The sequence below is a fragment of the Parus major genome, chromosome 14, assembly GCF_001522545.3.
Source record: "Parus major isolate Abel chromosome 14, Parus_major1.1, whole genome shotgun sequence".
NCBI classification, from domain to species: domain Eukaryota; kingdom Metazoa; phylum Chordata; class Aves; order Passeriformes; family Paridae; genus Parus; species Parus major.
Window position 1 is genome coordinate 12625964 of NC_031783.1, and position 23347 is coordinate 12649310.

The following is a 23347-nucleotide window of genomic DNA, read 5'->3' on the forward strand; positions in this document are numbered from 1 at the left end:
TGAGTAAATTCAGCAGATCTGTAACTGAGGCAGGCTCTTCTGGCTGCTGACAAGACCAAAGATTTTGCAGACCATTAATTCATCCATCTGATCAGCTGGAAGTTTCAGAGGTGCTTGAAAGAATTGCCTCTTGGGCACCCTTGGAAATATTAATTAACTTCATTATGCTTTTTATGTTTAGGCTAATCTGTGCTTTCAGATTTGATCTTTTTCTCATAATGAAAATATTAAGCACGAGTAAAAATTGTTACTGCATCTTTGATAGGAATCATGCAACATGGATCAAATAGTATAACTCAGTTTAAATAACCTGAAATATATACAGTTATCTTAAGGAATGCATGCTCAGTTCTGCTTGAGTTATCTGTCTTGTCCTGCTTATCTTCTGTAGAAGTGCAATTCTCAAAGGTTTAAGTCCTGCACTAATGTGCTTCATTCCTAACTAAGACTACGTGATAAGTTTATCCTCTTGGTTGCAAAGAGGGTAATTAAGGGAACAAGAGAAAAGTTTATTAAAACTGCATTCAGGTTTAATGTAATGAAAAGTGAGCTTCCTGTGATGAGAGGCTTCCAAAATCATATTTTTTCCTATTTCTCACTGACAGGGGTCCCCAGCATTAGGCTGTGTTGATTTGAAGCAGTGGTTTGGGTTGTGCTGGTGCCCCTGTTTGCATTGCTGTGGTGGTTGTGACAGACTGAAACAATAACCTTAATCTCAGGCACCTTCTCGCCCCTGAGGGAAGGGAGGAGTTCCGCAGGAATTTACAATCTGCTTTGCATTGTATTTCCATTTCTTGGGTTGCAGGTTTTTACATCAGTGTCTTGGTTTGAAAAGACAGGTGTTTGCTAAGGAAGGCAGGAACCTCCCTTGAAATGGAAAAATGAGAAAACTCCCCTGCTTCCGAATTATTATAATCTTGAAATCAAGGGGTTCTCAGGCAAAGATATGGGAATAGGAATAACAGATTTTTACTAGGAAAATTAAAATAAAAATGCTGCTGTACAAAAACACCCCACTGACAGAGTCAGAATAGAACCTGACACCCTGCTGGTCAGGGAGCTGGTAGAAGTTTGATTAAATGGTGGCTGCTGTCCTCCTGGGGTGACAGATGGGGTTCTGTTGGAGCAGTGACCCTGTAGAAGGATCAGTAGTTTTCCTCTGAAGGTCCAGTAGTGGTGTAGATGGGTCTGGTCTTGCTGTGGGAATCCAGTGGAGAAAGGCTGCCTGCAGTGTTCCCAGTCTCAGATTATATCCAGGTAGGAATGCTTGGCTCCTCCCCCTGAGATGTTGTAATTTTATCAGTCCTGCAGTGAGACTCAATGGCTCATTAACAGCAGATATCCCCCTGGAGGGAGGGTGGCTCCTGGAAGAGATGAAGAACACTGCCTGTTTTTAACAGATGGTAATGGAATACATACTTTTGGTTACATCTTGCACTGCAACCCAAGACAAGGAAAAGCATAACTTTGGCTACATTACCTCAAGCTTGGCTTTGCAGGCCATGTCAGTACTGAAGCACAGAGCAGGCTGCAGGACTTTCTAAAGCTGTGAGCACTCTTGCATATATCCACTCCCCGCTTTTCCTGGGACTAGTTCCTTACAAAATGGCCATGTTCATGTTAGTTACCATAATCCATGAAAGCTGGTTGTACATCCTGGGTTCTGCTTCAGTGAACTGAGAAGCCTGTCTGCAAAAACAAAATCACAGCAGCCAACAAATTGTTTGCTTGTGTAGTCAGCCCGGGCTCTGTTTCTCTCCCTGGTTGCAGGCTGAGATTGCGGGTAAATCACATGGCTGGATCGGGTGGCTCTGGGGAGGCTCGCAGGAAAAGCAGTGCTGGATGGGCCTTTGCAGCACGTTTACTGCCTTAGTTTAGTCTTCACATTTCAGCTTGAGCCATGATTTTGGAAAAGTAACAGATTTTCTTAAGATTGTCCACACTCACAGGCTGATGGAACAGCCTCTCACAGTGGTTTGGGTGCATGTATCACTTTTTATCTAATATTGCTGCAGCATCAGTAAGTGGAGTTAAGGAGTTACTTTACCATCACCTCAGAGCAATTTAGGAGCTATGGATCTTGCATCACTGGGTCCTTCTGAAAAGGAAGACATAAGTAGCAATGGGTTAGAGCTCCTTACTGTTACAACGCTGCTGTGGGGGATCTCCTGGCCTCAGCAGTGCTGCAGAACTGCCTGGGATTGCACTGAGCACTGCTGAACAGAGACTGACTTGTCCTTGGCTCAGGTGTTGGAAAATGCTGAGCAGTTGGTGTTACAGCAGAGAATTTCATTGCTCTGTGACAGGCAACTCAGCTTTTCTCTGATAAGGGCTTGAGAAATGATGAAGCTTTGCTCACACTGATTTTGAGCCTTGGTCCATGTGATGCTCATTGCAAATATATGTACTTTGAGCTTTTTCTTTTTAAGCAAATCCATGTAGCAGTACAAAGCTTAAAATCCAGGGCAGTGGCTCAACATCCTTGTTTCAGGTTCATCTCAGGAGGTTGATGCCTGCTGCTGGCAGACAGTGCAAGGCACCAATACTGCTTTTTTGAACTGTGCCTTCATGTTGAGTCTGCAGGGAACCCTGTTAAGAAGGGTTAGATAAACACAATTAGGCTGCATTGCCAGCAATGATGTTCTTATTTAATGCATTAATGAGTGCAGGTGGCAGGACCTCTGAAGTGAATGAAATGCAATGCAAACTCCTGCTGTACTAGCAGAGCCATTGTGAGCCACTGAATGCTGAGCCAGCTCATTTGAGAGATGAGGTGGGAGATGGGAATGAGTTTCCCATGCCTGAATGATAATTTTGAGCATTACCTTACAGCACAACCAGCTTGTGCCAAAGAACCAAGAGCAAGCGTGTTTTAGAGCTGCATTTCTGTCAATAGGAGCATTAAGATAAGGTGGTCACAAAAACACATTGACTTACTTGTCACCTTGTTCTGTTACCTGGAAGGATTCAATAATGTACTGGCTACAAGAATTCTGCTTAGCCCACACCAGCATTTAGTGCTAGAACAACACCAAATCCCTTCCTTTCCTTCTATAGGCAAGATGCTGGAATCCAGCACAATTATTGTGCTCTGTGGCCTTTCCCACGGTGAAACCTGGTTTATATTTCCTGCTGCTTTAACCTTAGTATCAGTGAAATGATCCCTGGAAAGCTTGTATTGATTGCACATGATTGTCTAATTAAAGTGCAATAAGAAGAATTGCAGAACACTCGCTCTTACAGCCTTGTGCTCGTTGTAGACACTATAAATTAGAAAGCTTTCTGTTCAAATATGGAAAATGTCAGTGCTTAATTCCTTTTGCATTTCCAAGTGTCTCCTGAAGGCTGCACTTGTGTGGTTATTTTTTTTTTTCCTAAATAACAACTGGAAAGAAGTGTTACTTTGAGAAAAAATGAGGCCCCACAGGCTTGCAGGGGCCCTGTTCTAAACCTGCTAGGTGTAACCCTAAAGGGAGGCACTTCTAAATGAATGCATTTTAATCTGAAACCTGCTAGATGATCCTTTAACATCATGTGCACAAATATAAATGGATAACAATTATACAGTATGTAGAGACAAGTCTTTAAATAGCACTCTCTGGTCTTACCTGGAGGCTGTTCGTTGGCTCTGCCTGGACTTCGTGGCTGTTTTGCTCCCTATTGCTTGTGGTTTGATACTTTTAGTGACTTGAATCTTCCTGAGATGTGGGCAATGAGCTAATTGAATATAGATCCTAGTGCTTGATACATAGAAGGAACCCAAAAGTTTGTTGTTACAGGAGTGCGTCTTGCTTAGACACTGATTGAATACATGGCCTTGAGGAAATCACTGAACTTACCCAAACCTTCAGCTTGCATCTCATCTCTAGATGACCCATGATTTACTGTGATCAGTAATTCTGCCCAAGACACTGGGCAGAAAGATCAGTAGAGAATGGTGGACTTTAATTAATGATGCATCAACTGCATACAAAACCTCTTAAATACATTCAGTATCATGTGTGAAACTGACTTTCCCCTTTCTTTCCCTTCCAGATGTACTTTCCGGTTTCCTAGCACAGTTATAAAGATCCAGTTCACATCTTTATACCATAAAGAGGAAGTAAAAGAGGAAGCCTCAACACATCCCCTTCGGCCACTTTACCCTCAAATTTCACCTCTGAAGATTCACATCCCGGAGCCGGATCTCCGGAGCGTGGTCAGTCCCCTCCCATCCCCCACAGGCACTATCAGGTAAGATGTTAATTCTCAAAAATGTGTTCTCCTGCATCAGTCTGTCAGCCCTTGTTTTGTTTGGTATCCTTGGTGCAAGAAATGCCCCATTAAAAACAACTGATGGTTAAATCTCTGATGTTCAAAACAATGGAAGACTGCTAAAATACACTATGGTGGCTGGCAGTAGAGCACAAGGGTTTTGTTTAAGAGCTTGTTTAAGAACTCAGAGGGCTCAAGGGTAAACGTGAGTGTTGGTTTCACACTATAGAGTTACATATAGAGTCTATCTTTGGCAGTGGAATTAGAAATATTTATTGAGAGCTACCTATATGCATGGAGAAAAGAAAGCAGGCATATACTTTCTATCTTAAGACTGCCTGTTTTATTTTTATCTCAGTAATATTCTGTTGTTGCTGGGTGGTGCTGCTGTTATCTGAAGTTAGGGACAAGGGTGGCCATTGGCACGCAGTTTCCTGGGAATGGAAGGAAATGGGGGTAGGATGCTGACCATGTACTGAGGGGCTGTAGCAATCTAAATGTACATCTGGGCGAGTATCCTGTTTTGTAAATGATCTGATCTGTGGATGTGCAGTAGAAATAAGCTGAACATCAAGTTATTGTATGGAATATTTTACTTCCTTTTCAGTAAAGAGTTGAGGTTACAGTATTTCAGTGAAATCTTTTAAAGTTAAATCTGTTACTTGAAGTATAATTTGTTTTATAAAGTAAAGGAGACTCATGGTATAGAATGATATATTAGAATTTTAAAACGTGTGAGCATCAAAATAGCAAGAGTGTGCCTGGTAATAGTAGTAGCCTTTGGGTTGTTTTCCTGTCTGTACATTTGTAAAAAGGTATAATATGCAAATCTCTTCTGACAGCACTAATTCAGTGAGTAGTATTCAAATCTGCGTGGCTGAGACCGAGACTTCAGTGTCACAATGAAGTCAGTTTGGGTTCGCATGATCTGGAGGATTGTTTGGGTTTTTCCGACCGTCTTACAGAGCTGCGCAGATGTGCAGTGCAGATATTCTAGAAAGAGGGGGCTGGAGGTAGCTGTGGTTTTAGTCCTCTGTTCAGGGACTGCTTTTAGTTTATATTTAACCTTCTCTTTTTAGATGAAGCTTGTTGCTGGGAGGGGAGGGGGATGGTTCCTTTGCCGACATATGGTAGTTAGTTTCCATTCAGTCATCTTGTGCAAAGCAGCACAGTGTGGTTTGTGTTACTAACAGAGGCTGTATCTTTTGACTCTGGCATATGCCTGCAACCGATATTTGATTCCCTGAGAATGTTTCTTTTGCATAAGGAGAAAGTGGAAATAGTAGTGTTGAATTGTGCTCAGCCCCTAATGCAGTGTTTACTAAGGATGATTAATGATTGCATCCGTTTGTCTTGAGCAGAAGCTAATCCAGCCAAGGCTTCAGAAAACCTCAAAAGACATCTGAGGTTTCGCTTGCCGAAGCCCTTTCATTTCCGAGTTCCACTTACAGAGGAGGGGCTGACACGTTTGTAAACATCCCTGCTCAGCCCCTCCAGCCTTCCCCTCTCCCCCAGCAGGATCTTGCAGCTCTCTCTTGTGGGCCAGGCTTTGGGAAAGTGATTTGGGTGTTTCTGCCTGAGAAGGGAATGCTCCTTTGGGAGCATGTAGCTATGCATTCTGGCCATCTGACTTCCAGGGCAGTTCTTTGCTGTCTTGGTGGCTTCACAGTGCTGGTTGAGGCTGGCACAGTGTCCTCTCCTCCTTCCCAGAGGCAGAGCTGGGAGGGCTGTTGGGGCTCAGCATGAAACTCAGACCCCTCTCCCACTACTGCCTTTGGGAGGTGGTTGCTGTGTTCTCCTCCTCCTCCTTCCTCTCCCCCTTCTAGTATTTACTTTCCTAATTTGGTGCGTTTGCCTTGCTCCTCCCTGATTGGCCCATGGAAAATTATTGCAGTTTGGAAATCCTGGGCAGGGTGAAATTTCCTTTTTGGAAAGTGGCTCCTGGCCCCCTTTTCCTGCCTCCACCCTGGTGTAGGGCAGGGGCTGTACCTGCACTCCCCCCACCAGATCCAGCCCTGCCCTCCTGACCCCCAGCCCTGCTCTGCCTCCCTGTTTACACTGCTGCTTGCTTCCCTGCAGGTTCTCCCCTGCATGCTTCTGGGTTTTTTCCAGCCTATTTATTTTCCCTCTGCAAAGTGCAGTGCCTAGAGAGGGAATGAGCTTTAGTTAAACAAAACCAAACCTGCCACCCTCAGCAGCTTTGCAAAGCAAGATTCCTGCTTATTCCTGGGGAGAAATGTGCTCACTGTTTTCTCAGCTAGGTGTTTTGTCTCCAGGAGGGGCTGTGTGTGGATGTGTTTTGAATGCTGTTGTACAGATGTAAGGGAAAATGTTGGTTGGCAGCATGCTGTGAGGGTTAGGAATAGGCATGGATTATTTCTTCCTGCTTTGAGTTCAAAACTCCTTTTCAAAAAAGTCAGACTTGCATCTTCCAGAAAGGAAAAGGCCACTGTGGTTGTAAGAACTCAGTAGAAGCAGCCTGCCATTTTACACAACCCATGAAAGGGCAGAGTAGCACCAAATCACTCCTCAGTAGGTTCAAGGCATTGAAAAGCTCTGTGAAAATCATGTGGGGTTTGGTTGAATTCAGTTCTACTTTTTGGGAGATAAAACTGAGTCACAATTTCAGGATTTAAGGAACTGACTGTCAGTACATGGCTTTAAGCTTCTGCACCTTGGATTTGGAGAATCCTCTTTGAGTGACAGTGGTTCTGCAGAGTTTCTTACCTACGGTGCAAACACTTAGCTTTGCCTGATTTAGTGATAGGCAAACACCTTTACCTGATTTAGTGATAAATGCACAGTATCTACATGTATGTGACACTCTGTTGCAACCCAGTGTGCAGAGTGGCTTGTGCTTGGGTTATTATCAGATCTACAGAGACAAGGTGTGATGCAGGGCTCAATTCCTGGTCTCAAAGTCTTGCTGATTTGGAGTTCAGATTTATACTGTTTAGTTTCTTTTTTACTATAGTCCAGTCATTATTAATGGCCCTGTAGCAGTAACTTAACTCAGTTTACCAAACAGCATCTCTCTGCAGCCTTGCCCCTCAGAGCTGGGGTGGTTTTAATATTTGAAAATTAAATTCTTTCTTTGTACTTGCTTCCCTATTCTAAACAGCAGTTGTGTTCTCAGTGAGATAAATAACTAGATAGATTTATAGATACACACACACTGCAATACAGAAATACTAAATGTCATACTATGGAGGTCGGTATTATTATTCATATTTTACAAGTGCTACTTTTGGCTTATCTCTGCAATAGAATAACTTCGGGCTTGAATGTTTTGTCTTGTACTTGTTTGGGTTTTTCACAGAAAAGGCATGGATTCCTAGTTCACAAACATAGTCTTTATCAGTAAAAAAATTTCTGACATGTAGGAGTAAGAGTCCTTAGGGCCCTGTGAGAGCCACTGCTTGAAAAGTGAGGTTCAGTGTTAACAGCTAAGCTGGTAAATATTTGTGTGTGAACCCAAATTTGTATTTTAACTGTTTGTACTTAATATGCCTGCCCACGTTTGGCTTTTATTAGAAGAGTTGTTAACTAGTTTACAAATGTAGTTAATGGTATGAATAATGAAAGATCAACTTCTTTTGTTCTATAAGCTTGATTAGTAAACCAGAAGTTGTGAGCTGAATTGCTTGGTTTCATATGGTACTTTTTTCACTAAGAGAAATTAGTCCAGTAACACATTGCATGCTCTGATAGCAGATTACTCAGAGGTAGCTGCAATTATCTTGACTTAGCCACCAACTTGTTTTGTGGCCTTTAACAGGTCATTTAAATTCATTGTCTGATTTTTATGCATGCGTAGTGTAATTACTACTTCACAAGCGTGTGTAGTAGATAAATTATGTATTGAGCTCTTATTCCATAAAGCATGACAAGAGTGTGTGTGTGAGCCATGTTCCAGCAGACCTGCAAATGCTGGCTGAGCTTTGATCCAGACTTGGCTGGGAAAAAGGGGGGTGCTTTTTATAGGCTCTAGGATAGCCATGCACTGCTGTTTCACAACCCTTGGGATTTACTCTGCATTTGCACATTTACTCTGAAGTTGTATATAGGGGGAGGCTGAATGAAGCCTGGCTTCAGTGGATGCATTCACTCACTGGAGCAGGATGCATAAATATTCCCTGCTCTGTTTCATTCAGGCTTTGCCTCTTCCCAGAGCACTGTGAGCCATTGAACTGAAACGCCGCTGAAGAGCTCCAAGGCAGGTTTTTTGCAGGCTCTTTTGCATTGTCTCAGTTATACATTACTTCCTGCACTCAGGCAGAATGCACAGCTCAGGCAACTCCCACAGTTGGACAGAGAGGTGATTATTTTTAATCACCCGAGTCTCCAAACCACAAGCCAAGGAGGATGATGCATATACATCACATAAGAGAAGCAACAGTCTGTGCTGGGCTGGGGAGCTCCTATGCATGTTTATTGCAGATAATGGACTGTGTGCTAGAGGAGATGTGCCAAGCCGTGTGCTGGAGGAAGGCTTGCAGATGTCACCAGCTACAGGAGCACTTCCTCTTCCCCAATGAGTATAAAATGTTCACTGAATCCACAGTCAGAGTGAAGTCACTTCCTTTCCAGGGGAACTACTGGAGCACTGAAGAGTAATAACAATTTCACCTTTCGTGGATAGCTCACTTTCTCTCAATTGTGGCTTGTTCGACAGCTTTGGTTTTCTTCAGCATTAAGCAGGCAGCTCTCAGATTTCTCCTTTCACATCAAAATCCAGCTTGGTTTGGCAGTCTCACCACTTGTGATTGCTTCTGAAACCTGTCTGAAACGTGCAACGTGCAAGAACTTGTCTTTCTTTGAGTTAGGATTTTGGGGCTAGGCCGGGGAAGGTGAGAGCAGTGGAGGATTCTCAGCCATTCTTGCTGATTGGTGTATCGTGGAAAGGCTTGTTTCGCAAGTCCAAGGGCTGTACTTTGACCTGATTCTTGCTTATTGCACATAAAAAGCGTCCCTGTATCTTTGTGCCCCTTTTTGCTGGCTCATGAAGTGGAGTACTGGGGTAGTCAGAGGTTTGTGCTGTTTCTCTAACCATAGTCCTTGTGCCTGGGGCAGCACACCTCCAGCTGGCACTCGAGGAAGAGACTGGGGAGGATTTTAAGAAATGGTGATTTTTCTTTTTTCCTCGGTGCCCAACAGGGGCTTAAAAAATGCTCAGTCAGACTGGAATCTGTATATTGGCAGCATTACCAAGGCTGTAACTCTTATCCCTGCTCTGTCTCTGTACCTGCTTCACAAATGTGCATGTGGGAATTTTTCAAAGGCACTACCATGTGAATACCATACCCTAAACCAGCAATGGTTTTGTTCTTCTTCAGCAGTGCAGATTCCAAGTCAGGTAAACAAATTTTTATGGGATCCCAGGTAATCTTTCCTCTTTGTCATAGAGAGGATAGGTACTTTTTCCTTATGTCTGGTTTAAATTTATCCTTCATAGCTTGATCCCTTGATTGAGTAATAAGGCAACTTTCCTGCATTCTACTACTGCCTCTCCTTCTGGGGAAGTTGGCACTGGAATTTGGGAGTGTTTTGGTTTCCAGATTGTTCACAGACTTGTAATATGACCATAAATAAATAATGTAAGCACTTGTTGCTTCATTTTTATTTTTATTACCCCCTAGTCCATAAAACCTGCCTAGTATTGTGAGGCTGTGGAAATCTTCACATGAGAATCTCAGTGTGCCCAGGGAACAGATCCCTCTAGCAGTGTTCTGCCTCAGACATGGGTATCTTGGGGATCATATAAGAACACAGAAAACAGAGTAATGCTGACTTAGGTGTAGTTTGCCTCCATTTTCTTGGACAGGAGACTGCCTTGAAGCAGGGACTTCCTGACTACCTCTTTTCTAAAGCCCCTGGTGACTTCCCTGGCTCACCCCAAGAACTTCTGTACTGGTCTTTTCCGTTCACACAGACTTTATCACCACCCCTGTCTTACAGCATGTCACTCCACAGGGTAGCCACAGAAGTAGAAGCACTTTCTTTTGTTTTGGACATGCTGCTTAGTTTCATTTTGTGCTCACCATCTCTTTTGGTGTAAGAGGCCTGGAGCTAAACACTTCCTCTTGTTTTTATAGCTGTGTCACTTTGCACCTCAGCTTCTGTCTTAAACAATTTTTTCTTGTACAAAACCCATTCTATATCTCTAATCATCCTACTTAGCCCTGTCAGTACCTTCTCTAGATCTGCTCTATCCTTTTTCATTTCTTTTTTTTATGAGAGTAGACAAGCACCACACGGTGTCCTGGTGTGAATGCACCATGCACACAGTGGTACACCCTGTTTTTGCAGGCCGATTGTTTGGTTAAACAAACTGATTGTAGACATTCCAATAGCAGTGCAGCACGTTGTACACACTCTCCAGCAGCTTAGAGTTAATTGCTGCTAGCAAGTGCTGTGAACTTACAGGCCGGGTTCCTCTTGGCAGGAGTTGAAAGTGAATCGTGGTGTTACAAAGAACGTTCAAGCCCCGTGTTTAAAAGGCATCCTTCCACTTACATGGGTGAGTGTATTGCAGACACTGCCTTTAGCCCTCATCTTTCTGGCCTTCCTGCCAAAGAAGGGTTAAGTCTGAAATGGAAAACATGCTGCAGAGGTCTGGTGTGATTCAGCACGTGGTTGTAGTCTGATTCTAAAGCTGAGTTCCCAGCGTGGTATTTAGAGAACTGTGGCTCAGTGGCTGCCTGCAGTCACTGTTTCAAGTTGAGATGCTGAATCCTCAGTTGATATCAAAGATCTCTGGCACTTGGGGCATTAACCATGGTACTATGGGATTAAGACTGTGGGTAACTGCAGCTGGGTTGCTTCCATGCTCTGTGTGTCTTTCAGTGGTGTAAAACACTTGCTTCCTCTCCAGAATGTTCTCTTCCATAACAAGCAGTTTTAACCCAAATTAGGTTGGATTGATTGTAAGCTAGGTTTGCCAGCATGGACAGTGAGCATGGTCACAGCAGTGTGGTAGGATGTCAGAGCAGGATGAAATTGCAGACCTAGCTGTGCTTTTCTCAGTGAAAGGTTACAGCATCAACATGGATCAAGTTATGGCCAAGCATTGATGCCCTGTTAATATCCAACAAATCATTATTAGTGTCCTTGCGGTTGATTTTTATTTTATAGCACAAACAGGTGTTTGTAGGGAAAACTCTTTGTTTCATAATATTTTTAAAGGGGGTGTGAGTGCATGCAAGCATCCCTGGCCAGCCTCTGGCTTTGGGTGGTGAGGAGAATTCCAGGAACTCCAGGAAACTGATGTCACTGCATTGTGTTTGCTTGTTTTCTTTTGACTGCACTAATGTTTAATTTTAACTTAACCCTCCGAGGAGTATTTTTAGTAAAACTGTTTCTTCACTCCTTCTGTCCCATGTTGGGAGGGGAACAGATTGTGTCTCCTTGTTTTTTCCAGTAGTCAGCTCTTTCTGCCTCCCCTCTGAAGAGCTGTGATGATTGACTGAGAGCTTGAACACTCAGCAGCATGTGTTGCCCTGTCTGTGCATGGAGTGCCTAAATGCTGGTGTTTGTTCTGTCCCCACATCTCTTGATTTGATCATTGATGCAGGCTGAAAGGAAGCAGATCTACCTGGACAAAAGTGCTTCATTCTGATAAAAGATAATATCTCTTCCAAATCTTTGGCCTGTGGCTGTCCCAAGGGGCAGCTGGCTTTTCTACAAGTTATTAACACTTTAGTTTGGAGGGGCTCTGTCAACACTCCAGAGAATCACAGTCCTGCAAGGGATGGTTTCTCCCTTTGATTTTTTGTTTGTTTGTTTTTTTTAAGCAAGAGATCGTTCTTAAAATTCAGAAGGTAGAGCTGGAGAGACAAAAACTGAGCTGCTTGCTTCTCTGATCTAGAATAAAGGAAGAAATTCTTTTATCTATTTTTATTTACGTATTTATTAAAAAGGAAAAGAAAAAGCAAGAAATACAGCTCTGCAGAGCATGGATTTATTGGAGAACTTTTCTCTCTTCCATATCTTTGTCCTGAGTTTTGGCTTCTGTCTCTGTGGTTTGCTGTTTGTGTATTTCTGCAGACAAATAACAAAATCAGAAAACTCTGTTTCATCCTATTCCATTTCTAGCCCGTGTGTTACAATAATTGCTCGGGTGCCAAACACAAAAAGAATCGCCGTGTTTTTGGTTTGTCATTGTTTCATGTAGGAAAATGGCTTTCAGCTGTAATTATCTGCACATTATAAGAAGTGTGTATATGAAGAAGCTATTGAAAAATGACAGCAGAATAATTAAATTCACACCAACTCCTCATGTGAATACTAAGACATCAAGAGTGTCTTCTGTGGTTTAGTATTACCCACTTCCAAAGCTTGAAGTAGCAAATTTTCATTCATTTTCCTGCACAAATGGGTCTCTGCTCTTTGAAAGGCTGGGTAAGAAATGCCTTTATCGCTGGCAAAGGGAGATCTGTAAGTATAGGCTGATCCACATTTTATATCTTGCACCAGCTGAAAGCTTTACCTTGTGCTGTGCTCCTGAATGCCCAGGACTGTTGGTGGGCACTGAAAGGGTTACCAGGTGCTGTACAAAGCTGGTATATGGGACAGGGGTGAGCTTGGGTTCCCTGTTGGAAGGGTTTGTTGTGGCTGGATATTTGTGCTGCCTTTCCTCTGCCCTCCAGCCCCCCCTCCCCATTCTGTAATTCACTTTTAAAAGAAACCAGTCTGGGTTGTGCTGAGCTCAGCACTGCAGCCATTTGCAGAGACACCACAAGGAGTAGCAGCACGTCTCAGTTTACAGGCTGGACTGTGGTAGGAAATGGTCATTCCTTACACTGACAAATTGCTTCTGCACCCAAGGTATTGCCCACTGAGCAAACAAGGGTTGTCTCACTGCTTCCTCTCCATCCCTGTGTGCATGTGGGGGAAGCTATCCAGACAGTCACCTTTTGAGGAAGGGACCAATGTTCTGTGTTTTTTCATGCAGCATTTGGTGCAGTGCTCTGATGAGTGTCAGCATTTGTTTGTCAGTTTGTGTGTCAGTTATTGGGCATTTCACCAGTAAGAGGATTGTTTATGCCAGTTTTACTGAATTCTAGTTCCAGCTGTGAGCTTCAATTTGCATCTTTTCATACAATTTGAACTGCTTGTTTTGCTATGTAAATCTTCTGTGTATTGGTTTGCTTTCTTGTTTACTGTTTCTCTGCTCCTAGAAGACATTTGTAATCCTGGGATTTGGCTGTGCATCCTGCTGTTCTGGCACTGAATCTCTCAATTCTGGACAGCACAGGACAAGGGAGAGACAGAAAAAGGGAATTTCAGCTTCCCAGACTCATCCCTCTCTTCCCATCCTTCCAGGCCAGGTTGGATGGGGCTTGGAAAAACCTGGTCCAGTGGAAGATGTCCCTGCCCACAGCAGGGGGTAGGAACAAGGTGATCTTTAAGGTCTCTTCCAATCCAAACCATTCTTTAATTCTTCCAACCCTACAAATCAAGGACGTGTGATCCTTAGACAAACCTTTCTAATTAGTTCTCATCTTGTAGCACTCATTTCTGTGTGCCTGAGTGATTGTTGCAAATTTTAGCCCCCTTTTATGTGTTTGTAGCGTTTTATCACCTTTCACAGCCTGTAGTGCTCAGTCACCGTTCCTGTAATGCCATCTTGTGGTGGCCCTGCCACTCTGAGTGTGCCTTTTCCAGCCAAAACTGATGTTGGGCTACCTCTGTGTGTAGGCAGTGAGTGCAGCTCCCCTTTGCTGGCTGCATGAGTGTGGGGTGAATCAAGGAAACGCCTGTCTCCAGCTGTGTGGTGTCAGGGTATGGTCTTGTGAAGCTCAGATTTGATGTTAGAGACTTCCATGGCAGATCCCTGCTCTGGGTTCTTTAGCTCTGATGCTGTAGAACTGTCTGTTAGAAGGATTGATTAAATATGATCTGTGTTTCAAGGAGATTGGTGTGTTGTTCCATAGTAACAAACTATTCATTTACTTAAATATTCATCCCTGATACTCTCTGTGTTGTTTGAAGTTTTAAGTGCTTCTCTAAACACAAAGGAGTTATTTAATACTTTGAAACACTGCTCTGTTGTGATTGCAGGAAGTATATATGGCAGGGAGTGTCAGGATTTTGTAGAAATTCCAGTTTTATCTCTGGTGGGTTTTTTTCTCAGTCTGTCTGGGCTTTGGATAAGCCACAGGGGTAAAAGTAAGGCCATTGCATCTGGTTCTCCATGGCCAGAGAGCTTTACTGTACCTTCGAGAGTAAGAACTGCATGCCTTGGTAATAAATGAAGTAACAACTATATTTCTTTTTTTTCTTTTTTTGCCTCTTCAGTGTTCCCAACTCTTGCCCAGCCAGTCCACGTGGTGCTGGATCCTCAGGATATCGTTTTGTTCACAACATTACCTCGGATCTGCAGCTGGCAGCAGAGTATGCGGCAAAGGCAGCATCAGAGCAGCAGGCAGATGCATCTGGCGGGGACAGCCCAAAGGTTCACACAAGCATTATTTACCCAGCAGTGCTCCTTGGGAGGATTATTAAAACCTGGGGCTTTATTGCTAGTCCTGGTTAGAGTTAAAAGGGGTTTAAGAACACCCTGGTCATAAGGGTGCTGTGTACAGTATCCTCCAGGGGTTTGAGGTCATTCCTTCAAATTGTCCTTGGCTTTGTGGTAGTCTCTGCTTGCTTAGCTGCCCAAAATGTATTCAAATCACTCACTAAAGTGTTTAAGCAAGAATAATTGTTTTGCTTATTTGATAAATCAAGATCCCATAAAGAGGAGGCACATAAAATTCAACATCTCATTTTGTTCTTTAATTAATGGTATTTTGCAAAACACAGTTGGAGAAAGCAGAAGCAGGGGGAGAAACCCAGATCCTTGTCATGAGAAGTCTGTAGTCAGACTTTGAAAGAAACATGAAGGCCTGTCAAGTAGGCGTTAAACGAGGAGAGTAGCAAGTGGAATTTAGATTTAAAAATAACTTAGAATGATAAAATGTAATTTTGGTGAGCTGATCTTCAGATCAAAGTTAAAAGCTCCATATCCAAAACCACCTGATTTGGGATTGGGTGGAGGAGCACACTACTAGATGGGTTTTTTTGGTAGACTTAATTCTCCCTTGAGACAAGAAGGGTTGTTCTTGATGAAGTAATGCAAAGAGTTGGAAATACGAGATCTAGCAAGCAAATTAAAGTTCCTAGAATGAAACAAATCCTGCTGGAGAAGGGAAGGAGTGGCATCAGGTTTCATGTTGGGCTTGTTGCTGGGAGGAGGGCTGATAACATACTGCCTGAAACCTTTCTAACAGAGTGGAGCTGTAGCTGGGCAGAACTGAGGGCTTTAATTCATGAACACAGAAAGCAATGAGTGTACCTGTACTCTAGTTCTTGATTCCAGTTGCTTGTATTGACCCCTTTCCTTGTGCTGGTGTAAGCATGTGTGGGAAATTTGGTGGGGAAAGGAATCAGATTGAAATTGGGGTTTGTGTGTGTTTGTGGGGAGATGGAAGGAGGTACTTTCATCTGACTCAGCCCTGTAGCTCTGTTTGCACACAAATGCTTGTGCTAAATGGGGTGGTGGCAGCATAAAACAGCAGTGGGAGAGCTGATGTTCTCTCTGCCCTGCTGCTCTCTTGGCATCAGTGAAAATTACAGCCCAATGTGCTTTTTAAGTTTGTGTTGTGATACACTGCAGTGTAAGAATTCTTTGTTAGTGACTAAATTTTTGTTTGGTTTTTTTTCCTTGCTTAGGATGAATCCAAGCCACCCTATTCTTATGCTCAGCTAATTGTGCAGGCTATATCTTCAGCACAGGACAGGCAATTAACACTAAGTGGGATCTATGCCCACATTACCAAGCATTATCCGTATTACAGGACTGCTGACAAAGGCTGGCAGGTGAGTTCTTGACACTGACAAGCTTTTAAACTACTTTGACATGGCTTATCTGCTTTGAAATGCATTTATTAAAGATTTGGGGCACTGGGAATAGAGCTGCTTTGACTGTTCCCAGAGTGAATTTGTTTAACACAAGCTGACTAGTTCATTTGTGGGTGATTAGTTGGGGTTTTTTGAATACTTTGTAGGGCAATGTAGTGTGTTACTGTTGGTCTCTCTGGTTCCTCTTTTAATGCTGTATTCCTGTGTCTTTCATTTTGTATTTGGTTTCCCTACATCCTTGCTTGTCACTCCTCTGGCCAGATACTTGCTTAATCCTTCACCTCATCTTTGGCCTGATTTCTCCAAGCAGAGGATATCCAACCTAAAACTGAGGCTCCAGTTTTTAATTATAGCACCTTAAATCATTACAGATATTTTGTTTTCCCAGTGTATCAACTGCATTGCCTAAGTCACAGTTTGCAAGTTCTGAATTTGAGTGGGAACTTGGGAAACTAGGAGTCCATGTACTCCTTGTGGTACTCAGGGAAACCTGAGCAACTTCACAGGAGAGCTTGGATGCAGTTAGCACATGCTAAATCAAACTTCAGTGTTCACTTGAGGGCTGCTTCCAAAGTGTCAGGAGCCTCAACTCCACCTGCTTTCAGACTTTTTCTTGGCATCACACCTCTGCCATGGGTGTTGGCATTTGAATGTAATACACTAATACAGCTGCAAAGGCTCTCGCAGCTGCTGATTTCACTGTGTGCAACTGGCAGGAGCAGAACTGCTTGGTGCACTTTGAGTGCAGTTGGAATAAATGTATTTCTGCCTCCTTGGCTTTTCCCTGCAGTTCTAATTAATTGTGGAATTCACTTCCTGCCCTAACCTGCTCTGCAGAGTTGTGCTTTGTGAACCAGTTGCTGCATCCTGCTTCAGAGAGCTGCATTTCAGTAGGGAGTGAAGTGGCCTTTTTCTCTCCCCTCCAGTGGCATTGTAAGGCTTCACCAGTGAAGAGATTGTCTAAACCTGCTAGAAAAGCTTTATTTTTGTTTTGAAAGTGGAAGAGGGATGAGTTTGTGCACACAGGGGCTTGCTGAGCCCTTCCCCAGCCCCAAAAGGCAGCGCTACACCCTGTCAGAGGTGGCCTGTTGCAATGGAAAGGATAAACAGTCTTGTCATCATCTAGAGAGCTACAGAGTGCCACAGAGCTCATGGATTCCTCCCAGAGCTGGCTGAGGGCATGTTGGCTGCCTTGCATTGTGATTACTGTGAGATGCAGTGTCCTCTAGGGCATGTTTGGGCACCCTGGTAATCGTTTGGCAGGTGAGCAGTTAGCACAGGCTCAGACAACTTTTTCCACTTGCCGAGAATAAAGCCTGTCTTTTGAGAGAGTTCTGATGTGGTTTACAGTGATTTCCCCCTGCCTCAGCAAAAGCTCTGCTTTCATGGCTTTCCACAGAGAAGTCACTGCTCTGACTGGCTCCAGATGTATTTAAGTAATGGTTAGCACCAAGCAAACCCATCTTTCAGCTTGGTTAGGAGAAACTCTGACACTTTCCCCCAGGTTTTCTCCTGCTGTTCCCCTGTGACTTTGGAGCCGTGTGAGTTGAGTGACTTGTTTCTACCTTCAACACTGATTCTGGCAGCGTGGATTTATTTTTCCAAGCTGTGTGGTGCAACCCATTTGTCTTTGTTACATACTTCTACATGGCAAAATAATCACCTCATTCCTCTGCTTCCTGCAGAATTCCATTCGGCACAACCTCTCCTTGAACCGTTACTTTATTAAAGTCCCACGCTCCCAAGAAGAGCCTGGAAAGGGCTCCTTTTGGCGAATTGACCCTGCCTCTGAAGCCAAACTTGTAGAACAAGCATTTAGAAAAAGAAGGCAAAGAGGAGTGTCCTGCTTCCGAACACCTTTTGGGCCTCTCTCCTCCAGGTAACTTCAGTTTTCTCTCATCTCTCTGCCAAACTCATTTCAAAGAAAATAAACTAAAACTTCTCCTGAAGTACAGTGAGTAAACTTTGCTTCTGTTTATAGTTTGAGAGGTGATATAGTTAGTCCTGAAGCATAATCTGAAAATTATCCTGACTTCTTAAGTGTTTAATAAAAAAAAAAAAAAAAATCCAGATTCAAACTGCAAAAATGCATCAAATAACATATCTGTTTTGGCATCATTTCAAAGAAATTCAAAGCAGTTATCACTGGAGTGAGTGTTTTCAGATGCCAATCTCTGATTTCAGGAAAGCTGTGTTTAGATGTGGATTAGATCATAGTGGGAATAACTTCTGTGGTATTTAAAACACTCTCCTATAGGGAAGATCATGTTGATGGTGGTTGTCAGCAGTGAAGCAATGGGAGTTGTGTGTGGCTGCTCCAGTCAGCTCCACTGCCTTGTGCAGTGACAGCTTCTTTGAGCCCTGTAGCTGTGAGGAGAAGACTTGGAATTCAGCACTAGCTGGAGCAGTTTCATGGAACATTCCTCCCACACCTCCTATTTTCTCTGTTAAAATGTGGGGGAAACAGGAGGAGAATTTTTCAGCTTTTTATTCTGGTTTGTCATTAAAGAAATCTACAATTCCTCGCATATTTGGGACCAGAGATGGGAACCAAGGGGTTGGAGAGGGAAGCAACAGGGGAGAAGGGGAAGCAACTGCTCTGTAAGCATATGCAGGGCCAGACTCTTGCCTCTACTTGCATCTTTCTTCTCCTCCCTGTCACTCTCAAAGTCTGACATAGATTCTTTGAGAATGACTTCAAGTTATAAAACTGATCTGAGCATGTGGCTCAGATTTGGGGACTCTCTGTCAGCAGTGGGTCTAACAATGAAAGGTTCACCCTTCTCTGAAGGCTCCAGTTTCCTTCAGCAAGGAATAACTCAACAGTATTTGGAGCTGGAGTGTTTGTGGGGTCCCTGTGTACCTTTCAGCTCTTCCCAGCAGGACTGCAGTGGGTGGTGTGGAGGAAAGGCTGTCCTTCCTAGAGAATCCTGTACTGGACATAACTCTGGGTCTCTGCTGCTGTCTTGTGGTTAAAATGCATCTGCACTTTTCAACACTATGTTTTGGTGTTTCAGGAGTGCTCCTGCCTCCCCTACTCACCCTGGCCTGCTGTCCCCTCACTCTAGTGGCCTACAGACTCCAGAGTGCCTGTCACGGGAGGGCTCACCCATTCCACACGATCACGACTTTGGGTCAAAGTTAGCCTCAGTTCCAGAGTATCGGTATTCCCAGAGTGCACCCGGTGAGTAGCTCTTCTTCCAGAGCCTGGCTGTTCACTTGCCCCATGTGCCATGCTGAGGACACCCTAGGAAGGCTTCTCCAAGTGCTTTTTGGAGGATCCAAGACTCACTTTCCACTTTGTTGTTAGAGATCTATGGTGCAAGTACAACTTCAACCCATTTTTCTTACTCCACTTTGAATGAGGGGCAGAATGTGTAGAGACAGCTGATGCAACCTTGAGCTGCGTGGCTGTAAAGATCTGACAGCAGAGTAGCACACAGCTCACTGGCTCTCATTTACCAGCCTCTGGATAAGATCAGCTTGGCTAAACCAAGCTCTGGTGCTGTGGCCAGGGCCTGGTAAATACCTGCTTGTCATCTGTGCTGACCTGGAGTGTAGCATGAGTTTGGAAGGTAGAGCTCATTAAGGAAAGCTTGGGTTGGGACGTTTTCTTAATGTTTAGTATGGTTTTATTCACAGAACACAAGATGACAAGTAAGGTTTTTGTACATGAGGGAGAAATTTCAAGGTGGTATTTTTGAAGCTTTGATTTTTTTTGTTTGTTTGTTTCTGCCTCCATTCCTGCCAGTGCTGAAGCACTGAGTAGACTGGAAGTGCACAGATGAAATAAATGGAGGTCTTTTTGCCTCTCCTGTTTACATGTGCTTCTCTTTTCTGTTCAGGATCTCCAGTGAGTGCCCAGCCAGTGATTATGGCTGTTCCTCCCCGACCATCCACCCTGGTGGCCAAACCAGTGGCCTACATGCCAGCATCCATAGTGACTTCTCAGCAGCCTTCGTGCCACGCAATCCACGTCGTTCAGCAAGCTCCCACAGTTACCATGGTCCGAGTGGTGACCTCCTCTGCAAACTCTGCAAATGGATACATCCTCACAAACCAGGGCACAGCAGGAGGAGCTCATGAAGCTGCAGGAGCAGTGTTGGACTTAGCTGCTGACCACCGAGGTAGCGTTTCACCTCCCTTGCTACTCTGCTAATAAGTCTTGAGCAGGCTAGGAGAGGAGAGTGGTTGAATATTTTCACTCAGTAAGCACTGAGCCATTAAAAAAGATGTTTCTTCAGGTAAAACTTAAGCCAAATGAGAGCTCATCCATTTTTTGTCTCCACGAGGGAGCAGAAAAACTGCGTTCCCGTGTCTCCTGGGGAACAAAACTAACAGACTTTGGAGCCTGAGAAAACATACAGTGCTTAAAATTTGCTTATTACCATAGAATGATCTGAATTGGAGGGTACCTTGAAAATCATCTCATTCCAATCCCCCTGCCATAGGCAGGGACACCTTCCACTATCCCAGGTTGCTCCAAGCCCCATCCAGCCTGGTCTTGGACACTTCAAGGATGTGTCAGCCACAGCTGCTCTGGGCAACCAGTGCCAGGGCCTCACCACCTCCACAGGAAAGAAGTTCTTCCTAATATCTCATCTATACCTGGTCTTTCAGTTTGAAGCCATTCCCCCTTGTTCTGTCTGTCCATTTTTTTTTTTAATTATCCCAAATACCAATATTATGCCTGTATATTGGCTATGAAAGTGTGTGTATTTTCCAGCCAAAAGAGAGAGGCTGGGAAAGGCTGCAAATCTGCTTCAGGATGGCTTTGTAAATAAATGATTGAGCCCTTCTTTTTTACAGGCCTGGATTCCTAGAGGAAAGAATGTGCTTTTGGAAATGCAGGCAGTGCCCCATTAAAGCAATCTTCAAAAACCAGTTAGAACAAAGGCCTTTTTTTTGTCCCTAAGCTGGAAATTCCAGCCTTGGGGGATTTAGTGAGTTAAATATTCTCTTGCTGTGATCTAGACAACACCTTGTCTGCTCCCCATTTCAGAAGGTCTTAGTGCCACGAGGTCAGTATATGTTGTACCAGCAGCAAGGCTGGTTTCTCTGACTGCTTTTATGTGGGCGGTGGGACAGTGGTCCTTCTCTCTAAGGGAAGGAAAAAATGACAAAGAGCTTCCCCTCTTGAAGCAGCAGGACCACTGGCATTTTTAGTTCAGCACTGGTTATCTTGCTTGAGTTTCACTTGCATTCTGTAGAAATTCCTGTCTGGATCCCATACATGTTCCTGAAGCACTAGCAGTTGCAGCTGCCTGTCACCTGCTCCCTTCTTTCATTTACTGGTTCTTGCTATTACTTGTTCTTTCCCTACTTATCCCACTCATATCCTTTTGTAGTCTCTTCTTTCCTTGCTTGATGCATTCTCCTTCCTGAACTCCTTGCTTTCCTTGCCTTTTCTCTCCCCATTCCCATCAGCTTGCCTGCAGGTTTCAGTGCTTAGTCCCATCTAACTCCACTCTTGTGTGCAAATGTAAAAGTGAGAGAGGCCTTCTTTTTCCTGCAGGACTAATGAGATTGTGCTTCCTGCCCTCTCTCTTTTGAAACCCACAGAGCTCCTGGAAGAATGGTTCCTCTCCTTTCCTGCATGCCTGTATCTGTTGCATACCTGCTGAATTAACCCCTTACTTATCCTGGCAAGTGAGAAAAGTGGTTTAGTGCTCTCAAGCAGTTACCTCTGCCTAGGAACTCTGCTCTCCTTTTCTATTTTTTATTTTTCCTCCATCCTGTTTTTTTCCTATACTTCCACAGCAAAAACTTGGCAACTGTAGGAAGACCTCCTTGTAAATTAACCTCCATATAGGCCTGACAGCAAGCTGCTGCGGACTTTTGGCTCCAGGCATTGTTTAAGATCTTAATGCCTTCTCCTGCTGTGTGGTATTGAAAGTCAGGCCAGTTTGTTTGAAATTGCAAAGTAAGCTATGAGATTTGCAGTGCTTGCTGTCCATATCACAGCTGTGATGTGCCAATAAGGGAGGTGCTGCCTTTTTAGGGCAAAGGGTCAAATTGATGGGTTTGATTTTTTTATTTTTTTTTTTATTTTTTCTTGTGGCTTATATGGTAAGAAAAATGTTCTTAATATTGATAGAGTAAATGTGTAATAGAGAGTACTTTGGTCTTTCCAAATACTCATCCCTGACCTTCTGTGGTGCTGAGATATTGCAATCCTGGTGTATGTATTCCTGCTGGAGTGTAAATGAGAATAAAACCTGCCTCTAAGCCAGGCCAGCGACTGATCCTTGTCTCTTCCGCAGGCATGGACGAGAAGCCAACGATCGCATTTGCCACGATCCCCACGGCCAGCCGTGTTATCCAGACCGTGGCCAGTCAGATGGCCCAGGGTGTCCCTGGGCAGACTGTCACCATCCTGCAGCAGGCAGCTCCGGTGGCCCTGGGCCAGCACCAGCTCCCGGTGCGGGCGGTCACCCAGAACGGCAAACACGCCGTGCCCACCAACAGCATCGCCGGCAGCGCCTACGGTGGGTCTGGCACTGCTCCCCGAGCTCAGCAGCCAGGGTGTAAAGCTGCCAGTGTTTTCTCCTCTTGCTTTCTGTGTATCGAGTTATTCCATGTGTCCATCTCAAAGGTATTGCAATGCTTCCACTTCTAGGGCTGTCAGTCCGTGGGAGGTTCCTTTCCTCTGCTCCCTTTCCTGGGGGAAAAGCTCTGTTCTCTGCAGAAAAGCCCTGACCTTCCTTTGTGTTATTAGTACTGAGGCTCTCTACCACTTGAGGTTATTTGTTGAAAGTGTCAGTGATTCTTGTGGAGAGCCTGTTTTAATTTCTTTTGTTTTGACCAACAGCCTTTGCTTGCAGCATGCCAAATAATGAAATTTCCATGGTGGTCTTTAGATCTTGTGAAACATGACTCTGTAGAGTAATAAGAAATAACATACTTTCCCATCTTACAGTCTTAGAGCCTGAGAGAAACAAGATCTATTTCACCAGGTGAACGAATGTAGGATTTTTGTATACACAGGATGTGTTCTAGTCATTTGTCAAGCATGGTTTTTTGAAACTCCACACAAGCCATGTCTTGGCAGCCTCCTCTTGCTTGCTCTGCACCTCAGATTTTATTAATTTGGGAATGGGAATATCCAGGTTTCTCACAGCTTTTTTCACTGAGAGGCCAAGCAGTTCTGCTGCCTCAGGCTGGTGCTTTTGGGAGTTTGAAATGAAGG

The 23347-nt window shown here is 44.0% G+C and overlaps 1 protein-coding gene across 1 annotated transcript in view; it reads left to right on the top strand.

Moving 5' to 3' along the window:
• FOXK1 (forkhead box K1) overlaps window positions 1–23347 on the top strand; it is a 56534-nt gene that overhangs the window by 22926 nt on the left and 10261 nt on the right. Inside the window, exons 2-8 of the mRNA XM_015643197.3 lie at window positions 4036–4233; window positions 14554–14710; window positions 15970–16116; window positions 17844–18037; window positions 19176–19342; window positions 20004–20285; window positions 22422–22646. Of these exons, the coding sequence (XP_015498683.1) occupies window positions 4036–4233; window positions 14554–14710; window positions 15970–16116; window positions 17844–18037; window positions 19176–19342; window positions 20004–20285; window positions 22422–22646 (1370 nt within the window). The remainder of the gene's footprint in view (window positions 1–4035; window positions 4234–14553; window positions 14711–15969; window positions 16117–17843; window positions 18038–19175; window positions 19343–20003; window positions 20286–22421; window positions 22647–23347) is intronic.